This window comes from Phoca vitulina, unplaced genomic scaffold (genome assembly GCF_004348235.1).
Source record: "Phoca vitulina isolate PV1807 unplaced genomic scaffold, GSC_HSeal_1.0 scaffold1, whole genome shotgun sequence".
Classification (NCBI taxonomy): Eukaryota; Metazoa; Chordata; class Mammalia; order Carnivora; family Phocidae; genus Phoca; species Phoca vitulina.
Window position 1 is genome coordinate 26,499,875 of NW_022589704.1, and position 14,865 is coordinate 26,514,739.

The window sequence follows — 14,865 nt, forward strand, 5'->3', positions numbered from 1 at the left end:
TTTGTTTTGGAAATTACCCTAATATTAGGAGCGATGAGTATTTATCAAATTAAAATCATATTCCAATGTTGGTTGTATGGAGAAATTTCTAAAGTAATCATTTGGTTTTAGGAAATATGTTTTGGTTCAGAATGCATATGAATTAGAGATGATCTTTTATTGTTCACGAGAATGCTTTGAATAGTATCTCCCTCAGTGAGATAAAGTAGTTAAGCCAGTGCCAATTAGGCTCCCACTTCTTTTTTTTTTTTTTTTTAAGATTTTTTTATTTATTTATTTGAGAGAGAGAGAATGAGAGAGCAAGCACATGAGAGGGGGGAGGGTCAGAGGGAGAAGCAGACTCCCTGCCGAGCAGGGAGTCCGATGCAGGACTCGATCCAGGGACTCCAGGATCATGACCTGAGCCGAAGGCAGTCGCTTAACCAACTGAGCCACCCAGGTGCCCTAGGCTCCCACTTCTAATGAGAATGTCTTAGGAATAAATAATTATTCCTAATGTGAAGAAAGTGCTTCTTCTTTGGGGAGAATGATTGGGCCAAGACTGCCTAGAAGTGCCCAAGCTAGGAAAGCAGGTGGGTAGAAGTGAGCGGTGGATAAGCATTGGAGGATCTTCAGTCTAAAGGGTTTAATTAGTTTAGTTTTCTAAACTAGAAATATAGGATTTAGCATGAATTTGTCATTCAGCCTATATTTTAAACAAAGGATACCAATATTTTGCTTCCGAAAACCAACCATCCAATTAAAAATATGAACTATATAAATAAATAATATTAACAAGAGGTATATAAATATAAGCTTTAGCTTTCATGTGTCTTTATAAATAATTAAAACAGGTGTGGGTTTTTCTTAGGTTGAAATTGATTGCAAAACTATCTTTGTATATTACTTTTATTCTAATTGCTGAAGTAGGGCAATTTAACACTTAAAGCATGAAAAATACAGAAAAAGACAGAAAAGTAAGACTAGTTAGTCCACCAATCACAGAAACAACTCGAAACATTTTGCAGTATGTCCCTTTCATATACGTAAAATATATATTTACATGTATTTTTAAATAATATGCAGAAAATATTCTTTGGTACTCAGTTTTTTACTTAGCAATATATTAAAAACTTTTAACGTTAATATTCTTCTAGAATGTTATTTCTAACATACACAGAATGCTGTCATATGGAGGTGCCATGATTAACTAATTGCTTGTTGGACATTTAAACTCTTCTCTAATATTTGTTATTTTTTTTTTTTAAGATTCCATTTATTTATTTGACAGAGAGAGACACAGCGAGAGAGGGAACACAAGCAGGGGGAGTGGGAGAGGGAGAAGCAGGCTTCCCGCGGAGCAGGGAGCCCGATGTGGGGCTCGATCCCAGGACCCTGGGATCATGACCTGAGCCGAAGGTGGATGCTTAACAACTGAGCCACCTAGGCGCCCCCTAATATTTGTTATTTTAAATAACGTATAATGTGCAGCATCCTATATAGAACCTTATATAGTTCTCATTATTGCCCTAGGAAATGGCTAGAAGTCAAAATCTGTATCAAAGGGCTGTCACACTTTTTAAGGTATTTGACACATACTGTGAAACTTTGTCCCAGAGTACTTGTATTGAATTCCATACTTCCATCTGCAAAGTGTGAGAATGCTTTTTTCCCTGAATCTTTATCAACTATGGATATTTTCATTTAGACTAATCTTTGCATGGTACCTGCACTTATAGTGAGCAGAGCATCACATACGGAGAAGGTGAATCACTGTGTTGTACACCCGGAACTAAGGTAACACTGTATGTCAACTATCTCAAAGAAAAAAATAAAATAATAAAATGAAAACATCTTTGCACGTTTTTAGATGAAATGTAAAATTTCATTGGTTTCTTAAACAACAATGTTGTTTACAGGTCTTATTGACCATTGGTCTGTGTATTTATATCCTTTGCCCATTTTTCTATTGGGGTTTAAAAACATCATTATTGAGCTCTAAGGCTTTATAAAATAACAACATTAAAAATACTAACCTGTTGGGTGGGAGGATGGGTTAGCCTGGTGATGGGTATTGAGGAGGGCACGTTCTGCATGGAGCACTGGGTGTTATGCACAAACAATGAATCATGGAACACTACATCTAAAACTAATGATGTAATGTATGGGGATTAACATAACAATAAAAAATTAAAAAAAAAATACTAACCTGTTGTCTATCACAAACATCACTCATCTTTACCCCTAGTTTATCATTTCATTTTGCAACTACTCTCTTTATTTTTTTAGAATTTGAAATTAATTTTTTTAATTTGATTTTATTATGTTATGTTAGTCACCATACAATACATCATTAGTTTTTGATGTAGTGATCCATGATTCATTGTTTACATATAACACCCAGTGCTCCATGCAGAACGTGCCCTCCTTAATACCCATCACCAGGCTAACCCATCCCCCCACCCCCTCCGCTCTAGAACCCTCAGTTTGTTTCTCAGAGTCCATAGTCTCTCATGGTTCATCTCCCCCTCCGATTCCCCCCCCTTCATTTTTTCCTTCCTTCTCCTAATGTCCTCCTTGTTATTCCTTATGTTCCGCAAGTAAGTGAAACCATATGATACTCTCTTTAGGTAGTACGTCTGGAAAGATAACCAAGTGGGACGGATGGCATTGGTGGTGTCAAGGTAATAGCTAAGATTTCTAAGGTGGCCAGAATTACTATTTGATTTTCATGTGGCCAAATAAATGTTTTTTGGTTCTCTGGTCATCAACAACACTCCTGGATCCAAGTATTTATTTTAAATGCAATTTCTTGGTCATAAAGGTAGTGGGACAAGGGGATGAAGACAGTGATAATGTTACTAGAGTGTACTGTAAATCTATAATTGTAATATGTACATAAAACAACTCAACATGTGACCAATAGTTAATGTCTTCAAGAGCACCCCATTATCCTCCATCAGATAACAGCTTCAGTATTTTATTAGAGTTATTGATGGTTTTACTAGTCAAACTGATACCTGCTACTCCATCTTCCCGCACCTCACCATCCTCCATTAGATGAACGATGGGGAGCACTGCTGCACAGATGCATGCTGGGAACACTGCTTGTGGAGGCTGAGGCACATGGTGGTTTGGTGTGTGTTCAGTGGTGTGTTCCTCATCTGAAGAGAGATACATAATCGGGGTGTTTTTCTCAGTATTGTAATTCTAATGCAACACCATTTCTCAGTTCAGAGCTTTCCTATTTAACGTTCTTTTGATTATAGATATCTAGGTGTCTCAGCACCATTTGTTGAAAAGACTATTCTTTCCTTATTGGATTTTCATGGTACCCTTTTCAAACATGAAATCAACATGAATATAATGGTTTACTTCTGGTTGTTCAATTCTATTCCATTGATTTACTGTCAGTTCCACACAATATTGATTACTGCTGCTTTGCAGTAAGTTTTGAAATTGGGAAATGTGAGTCTTCCAGCTTTGTTCTTCATTTTCAAGATTATTTTGACTATTCAAGTATGTCGAGCAATCATACTTTTTGGTAGGAATGTAAAATGACACAGTTACTTTTGAAAATAGCTTGGCAGTTCACCCCACCAAACTTGTACATAACTGTTCATAGTAGTATAATTTAGAATAGCCAAAAGTGGAAACAACCCAAATGTTCACTAACTGGTGAATTAATAAACAATGCAGTATATCCATATAATGGAACACTATCTGGTAATGAAGAACTGATACATGAAACCACATGGATGAACCTTGAAAATAGCATCTGAGTGGAAGCATCCAGTCACAAAAGGCCACATACTGTATGACTCCATTTATGTGAAATGTACAGAGTAAGCAAATCCATAGAAATAGAAGATAGATTATTTATTGCCCCGGGTTGGAGAAAGTGTGGATGAGGAACAACTGGTAATGGGTATAAGGTCTCTCTTTGGGACGATGAAAATATTCTAAAATATTTATGGTTAGAGGTGCTAACCATTGCATAATGGTTGCATAATATTGCATAATAACCAATGCATTGTATACTTCAAAAGGGTGAGTTTTATGGTACATGAATCATACCTCAATAAAATTATATCTGTTATAAAAAATATAAATGAGGCTTTGGCCCAATCCCTGTAAGCTGTGATTAATTAGCATTGGTCATTTTTGAAGTTTCCAAGGGTTATACAGCCAAGGGTTGAGGACCACTGGTTTCTGTACAACTTTTTAATGACTTTATAAATCAGGTAATGAAATTTGTATAATCATGAGCAGTGAGTCCCAGACAGTTATTCATGATTAGAGAAAACATACTTTTTAAATTCTTGGAACTGAAGGGTATCATGTCCCCTGCCCCCCGCACTCCAGAATCAGATTTCATTATAAGAGTAGCATGAACTCTGGTCTTCTTTTGATCGTTAAATTATTCCAGAACAGCATCCTCAAGCAACCTACTGGGTCCTGGCCACTCATTGGAATCTCCATCCCAAGTGGATTTTAAAAACTGATGTGTGGGTCCCATTCTTAGGAATCTTGATTTGGTCTTGGGTGTGACCTGGGTATTTTTTTAAACTCCTCACTTGATTGTAATGTGTAGCCAGGGTTGAAAACCTACAGCAATATGATTATTTGCAATGTAATTAAAATGGAGCCGATTTATAAAGGACAATTGCTGGGTAAAAAAAAACAAAACTTGTTTTAGGGTACCACTCAATCTAATATTTATTTTTTGAACTTCAAGTCCTGAAACAAGTTATTTAATGAAGACAGTGAAGTGTAATAAGAATACTAACTGGCAAATGTTTCAAAACACCCATGAGTCATGAGGAATAAACAACCCATTTCTAAGAGGACACACCTTCAGCACTAACAGCTGAACGCACAGACCAGACTGACCCTCGGCGGAAGGAGTAATTCCTGTGCGAAGTGCTGGACGTACAGGACGGACTCACAGACAGTCGACGGGATGCCAGATTGGTGACTTCTTCTACTGGCAAAGAAAATGGGGAACGTGACCTTTGGTTTTGTAACAAAGTTGTCATCATCACAACTATAGCTGTACTTACATCACCAGTGTATACTGTGCTCAGAGCGTAAGGCTTATGTAATTTAGAGTGTACTTAATGAATGGAAAACATCTCTTAGAAACACAGCCAGAAAATTCTCACAGATTCCACAAAAGCAGGGCAGAGAATCCCCGAATTAGAATGGTTCGTAAATTATTCCTGATGCCAACCAACAAATTGGCTGCATTTGTGAAGGTTGATAGTTAATAGACTAACCCCATTTTTAATGATGAAAGATTGACTGCATTTACTTTAATACACACTCTGGATTTAGCTGTTCTCTGAATCATAATCACTGCTGGTCCATTATCATATTGGTTCATTCAATGTGACTAACTCCCTCCTCTAGAAAGAGGCCAACTCCCAAAATGAAGAACACAACAACTTTCCTCTTTCTTTTGCTAGTGTCAGGAGGTGAGAGAGAGACAGAGGGTACATATCACCTCATGTCACATAAAACCGTTACTGTTTATTCCAAAGCTAGTCCTTTCCATTTCCTGTAACTTAGCCCCCCAGGAAGTCCCATGTGTAGGGGGCACCTTCTTCTTCTGGCTCTGAGCTGGGTGTGCAGGTGGGCTCGTAGCAAGCCTCCTGGGTGATGGGGATGGCGGTGATGAGGCTGGCTTCTCTACCAAGACGTTTCTTCTCTTCCTCCTGTTGCAAGTTCTTTAAGATGTGCTCTGCTCTCTGATGGGAGCGGGACACAGCCCGGGCTGAAAAGGATTTCTATGGAGACACGAAGACCAATTTATTTTGTAGAAACTGCTCTACAAGGTCACAGCCACAAAGAGTATTGCCATAGAATTACACAAACGTGGCACTTTGTCCTCAGAAAATGGAAGGGCACCCATGATTTAGTTTCATGGCCATTTGTTTGTTTTTCTGCCAGGTTTCCAGGTTGTGTGTAACTAAGCTACTCATTTGCATTCAATCAGAATAATTCTTCAAGAATATCTGTAAGTTTTGGGATTTCACCTTTAGAATTTGGGGTGATATCAATGATCCAGTCTTTAAACATTCAAATCAGATAAAGAATTTTAATACTCTATTCCTTTCCACAACTTTTTGAAATGGTTTTAAATAAAGGACATTTATTTCATAGGTTAATAAAAGAGAGAGAACCACGAGAGGAGGAGGAATGGGATCTCTCACATAAACCAATTAGTTATATGATTTATTTCGTTTTTGTATCTCGTGTCTACCACACCGTAAATACTTAATTATTGTAGATAAATAGAGTGGCACACTGCAAATACTTAACAATATTTGTAGAAACAAAGTGAATAGAAATTATGAGAGTTGATAGGGTTACTGAGGTTGAATACAGGATCTTTACATAAGACTAAAGGTTTCCTATGCTGAATGGCACAGTAGCAATTAAGGGCATTAGATGAGCCACATGGCAATTTATTTGCATGCCAGGGGTTAAGCTGATTTATTATATTAAGGTAAGGTAAGAATTGTGGAATGAGAGAAAGAAAACTGGATAAAGAATCAGGGGTCTTGGTTTCAAATTCCTTGCGACCTTGGGATAGAGAAGGTACTTGGCTCAAATGAATCCATTGTCTGTACAGGAGACAAATCAAAGATCCTTATGCCAGTGATTCAGAAGCTGAATTTATGGTATAAACATTTTCACAAGTCAAGAGCTCAACCAGTTCTCCAAAGAAATGCCTAGCAAAAGTGTGATGTGTAAAAATGTTCAACCTAACTTCATATATCCAAGTGACTTTTTAAAGAATCACAATGGCTTTGTTTTTCGCCACTCAAAGTGGCATTAAAAAAAATAATACTAGCTAATTTGAATAAATATGACACACTTTCCTGTTCTATTGTATATGGGTAAAATGGTAAAACCTTCCTGGGGCTATTTTGGGTGGTGTATCAAAAAATCTTTAATATTTATATACCAATTGCCCTAAATTCCATGGGAATTTGTGCAAGAAGATAGTCATGGATTTGGGCCAAAGAACACATCCATGTTCTTTTCCTTTTATTGATTTTCCATATTGTCTACATTATTCTTGTAATTCAGAAAATTCAACAAGTGAAAAAGGCATATTTTGCACTCATTTTTTGCAAAAGGCACACATTCTTGGTTCTTCTTTATGAATGGACAGTGTTTCTAAACTTAACTGCTTATGAATTATATTACATGCAGCACTGATTTATTAGAGTACACAAGATCTGAGGTCCCGGAGTGATATCTGCGATGATGATACTAATGATCAACAAAATGAAGAACAGACCAAAGTCCCAACAAGGAAATAAGTGCTGCCAACTCAGTTCTTTTTCTTATTCACCCAGGGTCAACCTCATTACCTTTTGGGTAGCTTAGGTATTACAGGTTAGACGAATATCTTTGTTTTATAGTAACTAGAGACAAAAGTGCTACCCTTGGCCAAGAAATCAATGGCTAATGCTTTTAACAGTTGTAAAAGGTGGCTGCTACTGTGACCATAGAACAAAACTGTGTTGGCTTGGAGGTCTGCAAATGCTCACTACTGGATATTAGTTCCTTCTATTCTATTCACAAGAACAAAGACCTCTCATGGCTAATTTTCTGTGTTATGACATTCTTATGACAAGAATGAACAAATTGTCTCATGCACTCATTGTCCTTCTCTCTTACATGGATACCACAGAGCCTAAAGAGATGAGAAAGAAAGTGCCTGTTACTCACAGACTGGTCTTCATTAATGGGGTCCTGGACACTCCCGCTGCACTGAGGGACCCAAGGGGGGTCAAACATTGGGACAGATGGCATTCCAAGCACTGGTGAGGGCAGGGTGAAGTTTATACTGGGAGGCGGGATCTGTTAGTTGACATCAGAAGAATGAGGTAAGATGGAAAATAAGCTAGAATGAGTCTGAAGTATAATTATGAAATCATCTTTTAGAGTACATGATGTTACAAAGCACAGGATGAACGTCTCTGGGTCTCAGTTTACTCACTAAAAAAATGAAGGGTTTCAACTATATGATCTCTATTTGTGTTAATTATCCCATCCTCCAAAAAATATCTGTATAAATATATCAAAGTACCTGAAAGATTATACCCCAACCTTTTGTGGGCATACCTCTGGGGATGGCTTATAGAAACTTGATTTTCTTGCTCTACCACTCTTTTTTACTTCAATATTTTTTAAAACAAGAATTCATTCGTATATGAGTTAGTTTTACTTATATAATCACAGAGGGGAAAAAAAAAAGAAGCATCTCTTAGGCTATACACTGTAGATTTGAGGCTCAAGGATTTAAAGAAGCCTTGGGTCGGGTTTGCAAATCTAATTCCTATGGCAGAAGTATCCCTCACCTTAAAAATCTGCTGTGCTCCTTCCTCCATCCGGGGCCAGACCTGGTAGCGAAACCTCCAGAGCGTGTGGAACTTGAGAACGGCATTCAGCCTCTGTACTGTCTCTGGGTGGTGGAACTCGGACATCAACATGTCAGACACAGCCTCGGGGACTTTCACCGCACACAGCAGGAACATGGCAGCTAGAGACAGCCAACAAATCATCAGCTACACATCTTTTAATTTTGCTTGGTCCCGGGGGATGGGGAGAAGCAGGGAGCTGTTCCTGTCTCCTGAAAATGACTCCTGAGCTAAGGGAGCCAGGCCACCAGCACTGGTGAAAGCAAATCTTCTTTCAGTCGCTGAAAACCAAACATGATCCTTTGTGCCATCCACAATCTTCCAGTGTCTGGGGAAGGCAACGGCAGCATGATATTTCCGTAGAATACCTCATTCCAAGCAAAGCTTCCTTTGGCTCAGAGTGAAAAGTGAATGTGAGAGGAAGCAAATGAAAAAAGGAAATGATATACTGAAATATCCATTTTAGGAAATGATAAGAATCATGTCATAGTCATCCTGGGACAGTGCAAAAAATGTCCATTAAAAACTGTCCCAGTTACATTATATTAAAAATAAAATCCACATTGTAGACTGTATTAGAAACCTCCACCCTTCTGAGAGATAGAAGAGATCAAGAAGCCAAAAGAGATTTCATGAATCATAACACCATTGCTGTTTTTTAATTTCGGGAAAAGTCAAGTATCAGTAAGAGAAAGGTCAAGTGCCACAATAAGTTACAAAGTTAATGAATAACGGGGCAGAAAAATACACTCTGTAGCATAGATGGATGAGCTAGTGTCAGTCATAAAAACATAATTTAAAATTCTCTTGTACTTTTTCCTGGATCATCAAAACATACTCAGACAATTGTGTTAGGACAGCCGGGGTTGAGTGTCAGCTCTGAAACCTCTCTGCTCTGTGCTCCCGGGAGAGCGTCTCCACCTCTCTCAGCCTCTGTTTCTTTAGGGGCAGAATGTCAATGATGATGATGATGATACCTGTCTCCAAATTTGTTGTTAGAATAAGATAAAATAATGTATGAGAAAGAGCTCTGTGACGTGAAGAGTATTACACGCTTCTAAAGCGTGTCTTATTTTCTAGAGGCAATGTGGCGTATGGGAGGGACATCTATGTGTGCAGTCAGAAGACCTGGATTTGGTGTCCCGGCCCCGCTGCTTCTGATCTGTGTGCACTCGCATAAGTCCCTTCAACCCTCTGAGTTGCAGTTTGCTCACGTATAAAATGGTTGTTACGGGGATCAAGTAAGAGCACCCGTGTGCTATGGTTCTATAAGAAATGTTAGCTCTTGTGACCATTAGTGTTTGATAAGCCTTTTCTTTATCCAACTAGTTCCTTAAATTTCCACTCTTTCTCCCTTCTTTTCTTTTCTTTAAAGCGTGCTCTGTTCTGTCTCAATTTTTAAATACCACGGTCTCTCTTTACATCATTGCAAGTTGGAGTTTTATCTACCTCATTCCTAGCACCGAAGCAATTTTCTTATAATGCTCACTAATCAGTAGATCCAGTGGTACTTTTTATAGCATTTGTTTCCTTTTCATTTTTAACACTTTCATGACCATCCCCTTGAAGAGCTATCCTTTGCTTGCATGGTTTGAGGTTGAGCTCTTCTACTTTTCTGGTCATTTCCCAGGGTATGCTGCTGGCTGCCTGTCCTCTGAAGGTATGGAAGACCAATGGCTTAGTACCCATCTCTCTGCTCTTTATTCCATAGATTCTTCCCCCAGAAATCCCATCCGTGCTCACTGCTTCAGCTGCCACAAAGATCAGATTTTTTCCCAAGCTTATGTCTACCTTTGCCCTTTTTTCATTAGCTTTAATGTCATGTCACCAACTTTACATCTCCTAACCATCTAACACCGAACTGCTTTACTCATTGCTGCCATATTCAATGCATACTGTATATACAACACTACTCTTTTTTCTAGAACCCATGAGTGGTTTTCCACAGTTCAGTGGAAAGTCCATACTCCTATGAGTGTTATTCAAGGGCTGTTACAATCTGAGTCCCACTCACTTGTCTAATACCATGGACTGGGGACCCCTCTACAAAAGCCACCCCAGTCTCAATTCTTCCTCAGGCTTTCCAAATAAGCCCCGTGCATTTCCACACCCCACGTGGCTTTGCATACACCATCCTCTTCCTTCTAGCTTTCCTTAAAGCCCAGTCTACCTGTTCATATCTTCCACGGAAGTTTCCATATGTCTCATATTTGAGGAGCGTGCCTTTCCCTGTACTCTCTCTCTCAGAAACATGTGGTAGAGAAGAAAAATCCAAGCTTTAATGCAAACAGAAATATTTTACAAAGACATTTGTTGCAATGTAGTATAAAAAGCCGTTAATAAACCAAAATTTCCATTAGTAGTCCAGGTTAAATAAATTGTTATGACCATTCAACGAAATATTTGGTAGGCATTAAAAAGAATGAGGTGAATCTTCCAGCTAATGCTAAAAAATGGTCTCCTAGGGAATGCTTCTAACCACTTCTCGTTTGGGGCTGCCTCATTTGAATTGGTTTTTGCTCAAATAAACTCTTCAAATTTGTAGTATACCTCAGTGTATCTTTTAACAGTTCTGGTGTCATAAGAGGGAACCGAAGGAGACCCCGATGGCCCCCAGGAGCAATAAACAACCAGGTATAGGTACCTGTGGAGCCCCTGACATTGCAGACTTTATTTTAACTTCTTCTTCTTTTTTTTTCTGAGAGAGAGACGGAGGAGGAGCCGGGGAGAAGCAGAGGGAGAGGGAGAGAGAGTCTTAAGCTGGGTGTGGAGCCCAACCTTGGAGATGGATCTCACAACCCTGAGATCATGATCTGAGCTGAAATCAAGAACCAGACACTTAACTGACGAAGCGACCCAGGTGTCCCAGCGTCTCTTTTTCCATACTGGGTCTGAAAACTGGCCAGAATTAGCCTGGGTCAAACTGGCTTCTGAGGACTGATTCAGATTTAGAAATTGGGCTGGGTCCGGGGTCAGACTGGGTCTGAACTAAACCAGACTGGTCCAATATGAGGCCTCAGGTGAATAAAATTTTATTTTAAGGCTGAACAAGTAGGTTCACCTTATCAAAGGTAATGACAGTAGCCCCAGTGGATAACTTTTAACTATTTTAGAGAAGCTTATCCATTTATGAAGTGCCCTAGAGAGAAAGCAGTCTCAGCCAGGCACTCACTATACTTGGGGGTAGCTCTGGGTTTTGGGAGGGAAATATCTTTTGCATCATCTCTGCCTCCTCATGTGTCCACGGCATTGTGCAATACTGCCAGAAATATTTACTGTTTGTCCCAGATGAAACCTGACCAGTTATTCAAAAGGATTTATTTTTAAGTAGCTCTATGGTCAGAAGTTGGCCAAATTGGAAACTGATATTCAGAGCCTGATAGGAACTTTTGTTTTTAATGCCTCCTCTCCTAAGGCAAAATGAAGCTATGTGCTCCGAGGGAAAGTAAAACATTCTGAAGCCATTGAGGAAGGATTTACTAAAACATTCCAAAGAAATAGCTGTAAATCTAGAACCTGGGAATCTTTTGATTTCCATCTTAGTTGAAGATCTTCTCTGGGATATAAAGAAGTGATTTGAGGATAATGTAGTTGGATGGCTGGGTAAGCATCTTGACATTTAAATTATATCCCAGTCCTTTGAGGAATTACCAACTGTACCTGTCTAACAAATCGAGTCTTTACAAAAACAGAAATGCAGCCCTAGAAACAATTCAAAGCCCAACTATCCTTTTTTTACCAATCTCCAAACCCCTATTCATCTGAAAAGGCTTTCAGATATTGTGAAAAATATGGATTTAGGAAACAAAAGCCCTTCTTGAAGAAACTTATATCCTTTCTCTATGCCTTTGAGATGTAAGTGTTGTATCTGGTTTTTCCCTTGAAATGCAAACTTCAGGGAGGTAATTCTTATCAGGAAAGTATATAATGGGCCACTCCTCCTGACCCCAGTGCAGATCATTCTGCCCCTGGGTCCTGTCCCCGTGCTTTAATAAAACCACCTCTTTGCACCAAAGATGTCTCAAGAAATTCTTCCTTGGCTGTTGGCTTCAAACCCTAATGTCTTTCCTACATCAATGTGATCTAGAATAATCTTTGATAAATAAAAACTAGTTTAAGTTTGTTGATTTAATTAAAACAATACTATCAAAGTTATCAGCATTATATAATACTCTTATTCTAATAGGTTTACTAAAAGCCAAATGAACTCACGTTATCTCTGTTGTAGAATTTATCAGCAAGAAAGAGAACTTAAAATGATGAACTGTTCCGTGTCTTAAGAAATTTTCATGGGTAAACATTATTAAGAATTAGTAGATGTAAGATTTACTATGAGGAAGAATATACTTCTAGAAATTGTGAAATGTATTAATAAATTTGCCAATCCACAGAATGCTACTATCACAGTCCACAACTGCTTACTTCTTAGTTATCACTAGGAATAAAGGATTCTAAGGGTTAAGAACCCTAATCAAGATATGTAATTAAAACTTAGAAATAATAAGGATGAAAAATAGGTAGGTAAAGTAAAATGACCCGTTGTTCCAGAATGAGGAAGATTAAAAAACGTAGAACAAAATCTGAATGGGTATGAAAAAAATTGTAGAAAATTGGTAGAAAAGGAATATTGGAAAGCAAATATGACATGTGGTTAAGCTGACTGAAGTTGGAATGGATGTATTTAAGTTTTTAAATAATGAGTTTTAATATTAAAAACACACTGATAAAAAAGTTAGAATTTGGTTTTGTCTCGGCTGAAAAACCAAACTTTTCTTGGACTATCGGTCTGCTTTTCATAAAAGATTGTGAAAAGTGTTTTTTGGTTTTTTTTACCTTTTGAGTAATCTACCTGGAAAGCAAAGGTTTTGTGTCTTACCAAAATAATTTACTGTGCTTCATGTTGTCTTTATCAGGTCTTTGATCACTTAAGAAAACCCATTTTTTTTTTTTTTTTAAGAGAGAGAAAGAGAGAGGAAGGGGGGTGGGGAGAGGGATAGAGAGAATCTTAAATAAGCTCTCCACCCAGTGCAGAGCCCCACATGGGGCTCCATCTCATGACCCTGAGATCATGACCTGAGCTGAAATCAAGTCAGATGCTTAACCCACTGAGCCACCCAGGTTCCCCTGTATTTGCCTTTAAAATCTATTTTGGCTTTAGTTAAGTAGATAATTAAGTATTATTTCATAGTGATCTGAGATCCTATTTACTCAAATGTTCAAACCTTTTGACATTTTGGCAGCTTCCCAAAATCAAATTCTAAATGAAGTCTCTTTGATTTCAAAGTAACTTTGAGTTTTCCCAGAGGGTCCCTAGAAAACCTCAAAGAATTTGTCTCTCACCTTGTAAGAGAGATGTTAAACTAGGTTTATTTGGCATGTTAAATTATGTGGAAGCACTGTCGAGTAAGAATTGACAATAAACTTCTGAAGTTATAGATGTATGGAAATATATTACTAATATAGGTATTTCAGAAATCGTTCCTATTTTCTAGGAAGTTGTCAATACTCTCATCCGATTATTATCCTAAATTATTGTGTACCAAAGATATAACTATATTTCTTTATCAAATGAACTCTCATCAGATCTTTAATCATGGCTACTTTTTTAAAGGTCTTTTTGTTATTTACAGACAGTTACTGTTTTACTCTGATGCTTTTATGAAAGTGCTTCATCTTCAGAAAGATTCATGGTAATATCATAAAATTGAACTGGTTAAGAATTCCAGCACTAATGGAAAAAAACAATTCAAGTAGAACAAGAATTAATGATATGAGACTGAGTGGACTAATGAGGGTGATTATAATTTTTTTAACCCTTTTTCTTTGAAACATTGCTGGTTCCTTAATGTTTTCTTTTTCCAGATTTAAAGGAATGTTTTTTCTCTTTTCTCTTAAGCTATCTATGACTTACAGTAATTTTATAAAGTATATTGCTATAAATAAAATGGAAACATTTACTTTTTCTCCTTACTGATTCCTCCAGAATTCAGAAATTCATTCAGTATTCTTATTTTCATGACAATATAATTATTTGCATAAGTTCAATAAGAACCTGTTTTCAAATAACAGGGTGCAACTGGAAACATTGGTTTTATTACCAAGGTTTTGACTGGAATGTTGTATTTGAGAAGATGCATAAAATCAGATATGACCAGACAGTTTTAAGGGACTAAGGTTGACTTTATGGCGCCAATAAAAACTCATTGGAAAAATTGGCCTGGTATATTGCTTACAGGATTCCCTGCAGCCTTACCAGGTGGGTAAGGAAGGCCATCTCCCGGCAGGCCCAGGAAACTCAAGATATCCTGAGGACCTCAAGAAGAGAGGAATTTAGCCAAATCTATAGGTATTCCAGGTGAAGCCCAATGGTGAATTCTTCACTTGGCTTCTTCACCTGGAGAGGTTTTTAAAAGGCCAATCTAAGATTCCTTACAAAAAGTTCCAGCAA

The 14,865-nt window shown here is 37.9% G+C and overlaps 1 protein-coding gene across 12 annotated transcripts in view; it reads right to left on the reverse strand.

Annotated features, from left to right (window-relative positions):
• UNC80 (unc-80 homolog, NALCN channel complex subunit) overlaps positions 1–14,865 on the reverse strand; it is a 229,660-nt gene that overhangs the window by 68,813 nt on the left and 145,982 nt on the right. For 10 of the 12 annotated variants that reach the window (XM_032403236.1, XM_032403272.1, XM_032403254.1 and 7 more), the window contains 5 exons: positions 8,358–8,539; positions 7,726–7,857; positions 5,582–5,768; positions 4,835–4,966; positions 3,000–3,143 (listed from right to left, as the gene is read on the reverse strand). In XM_032403236.1, the coding sequence (XP_032259127.1) occupies positions 3,000–3,143; positions 4,835–4,966; positions 5,582–5,768; positions 7,726–7,857; positions 8,358–8,539 (777 nt within the window). The remainder of the gene's footprint in view (positions 1–2,999; positions 3,144–4,834; positions 4,967–5,581; positions 5,769–7,725; positions 7,858–8,357; positions 8,540–14,865) is intronic. The other 2 variants (XM_032403279.1, XM_032403216.1) reach the window with 1 other exon arrangement.